At 40.4% G+C, this 6,434-nt stretch overlaps 1 protein-coding gene across 1 annotated transcript in view; it reads left to right on the forward strand.

Moving 5' to 3' along the window:
• The first annotated feature begins 4,127 nt into the window (after positions 1 to 4,127).
• The window catches only part of cdh19 (cadherin 19, type 2), a 41,506-nt gene continuing 39,199 nt past the window's right edge, over positions 4,128 to 6,434 (forward strand). Inside the window, exon 1 of the mRNA XM_062985338.1 lies at positions 4,128 to 4,411. Coding sequence (XP_062841408.1) covers positions 4,151 to 4,411 — 261 coding nt within the window. The 5' untranslated portion in view covers positions 4,128 to 4,150. The remainder of the gene's footprint in view (positions 4,412 to 6,434) is intronic.

The following is a 6,434-nucleotide window of genomic DNA, read 5'->3' on the forward strand; positions in this document are numbered from 1 at the left end:
ACAATCTTAGAAAGGAGGTCATACTGTTATGCCTGGTCGGTAAACTGAAATCTTTTCTTTGCAAAAGCATCTCAAAAATAATTAAACAATCTGAGTTAATTAGAAAGGGTTTGGAAAAGCAAAAACTGATGCCTAAGGGGAGTTGAGTCACAGATAACACGGAATAAGCAGGACAAAAACAAAGGCACTCTGTGCTTTCACAAATACAAAGAAAAAGATGGAGCATGACGTAACTTACAAACTCTAAACATTTACCCTCCAAAATTTTACAGTAAGAGTATCTTTTTTATTCTATTTATGTATTTCCCCCCTTTATCTCCTAACCTAGTCATATCCAATTCACCGATTATCTCTCTCCTTGACTGCTGCAGACCAATACCCTGTCTGAGAAGGGCTATACCTAACACACACCCCTCAAACATGTGAAGTTTTCCACTTTTCACCCTACACAGAGAACAGTATAGTGTATGGAGAATCACACACTGCTCTCCATTAGCCCCCGTCTCTCAGCAGAGATCATAACTGCAGCAGTTATAGTCGAATGGATCAGTGGAACAACTGTCGGGCCAGACATACATGTGACACAGCGGAACTCGGATTGATCCCTACTTTGTGGCATATATCAGGGTGATTTATGTTTCAATGGACACTGAGAAACACTATTTTTCTCTACATACATTCTTCCTGTAATTTTAGGGGAGTTTTTCCTTGCCACTGTCGCCCTCGGCTTGCTCAACAGGGGTTTTTGACCTGTTGGTCCTGGATGTTCATTGTAAAAAGCGCTACCCTGTTTCCCCGAAAATAAGACAGTGTCTTATATTAATTTTTGCTCCCAAAGATGCGCTAGGTCTTATTTTCAAGGGGATTTATTATATACTGTGTATATATACATATATATATACTGTATATATACTGAGCCACTTGTACAGCAGGGACGGTATTGCAGCTTCCAGCCACCAGGGGGAGCTCACCACAGCACACTCGTACAGCACAGCAGGGACAGCGTACGGTCCAAACAAAAACTTTGCTAGGTCTTACTTTCGGGGGAGGCCTTATATTTAGCAATTCAGCAAAACCTCTAACTAGGTCTTATTTTCAGGGGATGTCTTATTTTCGGGGAAACACGGTATACAAATAAATTTGACCTGATTTGACTATATACGAGGGTTTAAACTATTTATTAAGAATTTTAAAAACAAATTACATCACTTTTTCTACATAGTCACCTTCCAATGCATTTTACCCAGTGTCAAACCAACGTTTTAAGGCCATCAGCAAAAAGTTTGCCGCTCAGGTGGCACAGCGGGATATTCCGCTTGCACACCAGTACCATGTTTCTCAACTCCTCGGTTCGAAACTCGGTATTGCCACCGGTCTGCTGGGCGCCATCTAGCGGGCATAACTGGCAGTGCCAGCAGGGAGGGGGGCGGACTATGTGTGGGTGGGTGTTTCTTCATACGCTGTGTAAGGACCCTGACTGGCCGAAGAGACGCCTGTGCAGAATGCAGGGGCGAGAAGAGGAGGGCTGTACACGTGTCGGAAGAAGCGTGTACAGCGACGTGCTCTCCTCTGATGCAACCTGGTATCTCTCAGCAGCGGATGACAAAATTGAGTGGAGTAAAATGGGAGGAAAACTGGGAGAAAATGCATTAAAAAAAAAAAAAGAAAGAAATGTTTTTGATTGAGCGTGTAGCCACTGATGCAGCACTGCTTTCACATCATCACATTAAAATCTTCTTCCCCTTAAAGCTTCTTTGAGCGTTCAAAAAGGTGGAAATCAGATGGCGCCAAGTCCGGGCTATAAGCTCTCTATTAGCCTCATAAACATGACCTATTTCTAACTCCACCCACCCTCACAATTTCCAACCAAAATATAAAAGTGTGAGACTTTTTGAAGCTCCCTTGTACTCGTATTATAGTAATACCATTATAATTATTATTATTGTTTAGTATTACTATTATATTTCCTTTTTCTAATAGACCTGATCGAGTGACACGGTTTGATCCCCAGGTGGGGCGATCCGGGTCCTTTCTTGAGGAGTTTGCATGTTCTCCCCGTGTCCATGTGGGTTTACTCCAGGTGCTCCGGTTTCCTCCCACAGTCCAAAGACATGCAAGTGAGGTGAATTGAAGATACTAAATTGTCCATGACTGTGTTTGATATAATCTTGTGAACTGCTGAACCTTGTGTAATGAGTAACTACCGTTCCTGTCACGAATGTAACCAAAAGTGTAAAACATGACGTTAAAATCCTAATAAACAAACAAACAAACAAACAAACTTGGACCCCCAAACATGAACCGATTCATTAGTTCATAATACTAGGAGTTTGTTGGATATACAAGGAATAACACATCCTGCAGTTAACCAAGTTCTGATAGATGAACATAGGCAATGTTTGATTTATGGTGCTTTTCCTTGCTTTTTTATTCCCCCTCGCACCCCAACCCCTTCCCCCATGGTCAGATCGGCGTCAGGTCATTACGCCCTGTCCATCGACTATCTGATCTATGTACATGGTGGATGAAGTAAGCACTAAACCTAATGAGGCTAATAGGGAGAACACCGTAACTCGTCTTGTCAGATGGAACGTGAAAGGTTTAAATGGACCTGCAAGAAGAAAAATGGCTTAAAAAACATATTACAGCACTAAAATTGGAAGTTCTCTATCTGCAAGAAACACATGTACAGAACACTGAGCACAACAGACTTGAAAAACCTTGGACTGACCTTTTTTTTTTCATTCCAAATAAAGGAAGCTGAGGGACAGCAATTTTAATACATAAAAAACTTTTTCAGCTAAAAAATGTAATCTCAGATCCTCAGAGATTCTTCCAGCTGGGATGATGTTTTCTTGTAAACACACATCAGCCAATAATCAGAGGTGATTTCAACTGTGCTTAACCCTGCATTAGACCACTCTAACCCCAAATCTTACCATACAAAATTCACTCAGACCACATTAACTTTACTGTCTCAGACTGGCTGTGGCTGCACCAATCCATGGTGTGTTCTCTGCCAAAACAGGATGGCTTCTTCATTTTTTGCATGTACACCACGTCTACTCACGGATAGATCATTTCTTTGTGGACAAATGCCATAGCAGAATCTGACCACACTCACATATCCCTTGACTTAATGACTACCTAAAATTACATGCACCCCTCACTTTCTTGGAGACTGAATCTAGCATTATCATTAAACCAAAGTTTCTCGCTCACAGACACATCCTGATCATGTGTTGCTAGACAACCTATTTTGAAGTGTGTCCAAGAAAACCTGTAACCATTCAGTTAAAATAGACCACCTGTTAGGCCAGGAATTAATAATGAATGAGCAGGCCAGGCTTGCAACTGATGTTCCACTTCATCTTAAAGAAGTTCAGTGTGGTTATTTATTTATTATATTTTATTAGGATTTTAAGGTCATGTTTTTACACTTTGGTTACATTCATGACAGAAACGATAGTTACTGGTTACACAAGCTTCATCAGTTCACAAGTTCAATATCAAACACAGTCATTGACAATTTTGTGTCTTCAATTCACCTTACATGCAATTTTGATCTGAGCAATATGATTAAACTTTTAAAATAAAAACTATAAAACTTTTTATATACAAAGAAAAAAAAATAGGCAGCAAAAAGTAGCAGCAGTCATACTAAGAAGCAATTATGCCATGTATTTTTGCATGTAGCAGATGGTGTAGCTGGTGTGTTGTGACAGTGCCACTTCTTCCTCAGCCTTTCTAACTACTTACTAAATGAGAGCTTCTTAACTCTACCTATAATACAGTAAACAAGATTGACAACATATATGTTCTACAGCAGGGTTTTTCAATAAACCCCAATTTGTCCGTGACTTTTCCCGTGACGCAACACCAACAATGCATCAAAATAAAACACGGAACTAAATATATCTAATTAATAAAAATGGTGGCGATCTGGTCTCACTGTGGTTTACAAGATGTAATGTAAAGCCTCCACAAGGGGTGTTCAGGGACAAGTTCATTTTGGTGTATTTGGGGCACTCTATTAAAATGTGTTCCTTTTTTTTTTTTTTTTTTACCACAGACTTTCATGGTTCACTTAACATCATCATACTCTCTGACAGTGTCTCAATGACCAGTGTTTCCAGTATTCTACTAAAACATGAATGGGCCACAGATCTGGAGAAAGAAAGGGAAGGAGACAGGAAGTAGGGAAACAATGATGGGCTGTTTAGTTCTTCCCATGGTCATCGTAATGTCCTGCATGTCTGGTTTGGTGTGGAGTGAGCCAAGACTGTCAAGACAAGAACTGAATAACAGCCAGCTTACTAAAAACCATCACGGATCAAGAGTCAGACGTGGCTGGATCTGGAAACAGCTGTTTGTGGAGGAAGAGGATCCAACCCCCAAAATTATTGGTCAGGTAAATGATAAAAATTGTCTGTCTGTCTGTCTGTCTGTCTGTCTGTCTGTCTGTCTGTCATTTTTTTTATTGACTAAATTATTGAAACACTATATGACCGAAAGACCACTTGCAAACACCTCTCCTAATTATTACGTTCAGATATTAACCTTTACATCTTAGGCATTTTATCCAAAACGACTTACAGTACTGTGACAGTATACAGTCTTAGCAACTGAGGGTTAGGGGCCTGGCTCAGAGGCCCAACAGTGGCAACCTTCTGATTACTAGTCCAGTACCTTAAACACTAGGCTACAGCTGTCCTACATAATTGGGGATCCATGCTTGTAATGCTAGTTATAGTCATACCCATTGTATTTCATTTACATTGCATTTACATTTTTGGCATATAGCAGATGCTTTTTTTTTTTTATCCAAAGCGACTTACAGTGCTGTGACAGTATATTGTCTAAGCAATGGAGGGTTAAGGGCCTTGGCAGTGGTGGGGCTTGACCTTTTTATTACCAGTCCTGTACCTTAACCACTAGGCTACCACTGTCAATGATTGTTTCAATAATTAAATCACAGTAATCACACGTTTTGAGTCCTAAATGTGTATGTAAACCTTTGACTTCAGCCCTTTTGAACTAGCAGCTGAGGGTTTGTATTCAAAGTTTTATATACACTTAAAATAATACAATATTATCTATGTCTAAACCAACAACCCCGATTTAAAAAATAAGTAAGAGAGTATGTAAAATGCAGAAAGCAGTGCATTACAAATGGACATGGGTGCAGGAATACTTCAGAAAACCCTCGTCAGCAAACACTCCCTGTCGCTACATAGGCAAACCAGAGTAAAGTCTCCAAAATCTGTTCTTAGAAATAATAGATATCATGTTTTCTTGATCCAAGAGAGAAAGAACCATCACAATTGTTACACAGCAACATTTCAAAGCCAGCCCAGCATCTGTCATAGTATGTGGGTGGTGGTAGATAAGTGGTTAAGGTACTAGACTACAGATCAAAAAATTTGCTGGTTAATGCCCCACCACTACCAGGTTGCCACTGTTGGGCCCCTGAGCAAGGCCCTTAACCCTCAATTTCTTGAATTGTATACTGTTCTGGATAAAGGCGTTTGCTAAATGTCGCAAATGTAAATATGAGTGTGCAAGTACCAATGGCATGGATAACTTGCACATCTGTAGAGGCATTATTAATGCTGAATAGCACTTGTGCATTTCGAAGCAACATATGCTGCCATCATTCAGATCGGTCTCCTATTAAATGTGTGTGAACCATACAACAACAGGGACCCCAGACTGTCGAGAGGCTAAAGTATATCATACAAAAAATTTATGTTCTCAATACCCAAATGATCTAAACATGCCCCATGTCTTACTTTTGTTAAACATGTTGCTGTAACAATAGTGGTGAAAAAAGGGTGTAGGATGACACCCTAGGAAAAGTGCATGTACCTAAAACAGGATTTAAAACAGGCTAACACTCACTGGGTGCCCAAAGGAAAAGAAAAACCCGGTCGCTCATGGCCGGATTTGATACAACGCTGTAGAATTTTGAGGTCAAGTGTTACACAGTGTGAGCTGACTGGCAGCCCTGCAAACCAAAAGAACAAAGGGGCTTACAGCCAAGCAAGCGAGTAAGCAAACACAATTGGGAAAACCAGAGAGAAGCCTATTGTGTAAATAAATAAAACCAAAGAAAGCTAGAGGGTTCAAGCCCCACCACTGCCAGGTTGCCACTGTTGGGCTCTTGAGCAAGACCCTTAACCCTCAATTGCTTAGATTGAATCCTGTCACAGTGCTGTAAGTAGCTTTAGGTAAAAGCGTCCACCAAATGCAAACGTAAAATAAACAAATTAGGTTGCAAGCTAAACGTTACCCTGAAAGTACTGTATTACCTTATATCTAGGGCCCTCGATGGACCTCTACAAGCTTTCACACCTGGATTTGGGTGGTTTATCCCATTGGTCATGGCATATTCTTACAAACTTGTATAAAACCTTTAATGTTGGGCGCACAGG

Source organism: Trichomycterus rosablanca, chromosome 23 (genome assembly GCF_030014385.1).
Source record: "Trichomycterus rosablanca isolate fTriRos1 chromosome 23, fTriRos1.hap1, whole genome shotgun sequence".
Classification (NCBI taxonomy): domain Eukaryota; kingdom Metazoa; phylum Chordata; class Actinopteri; order Siluriformes; family Trichomycteridae; genus Trichomycterus; species Trichomycterus rosablanca.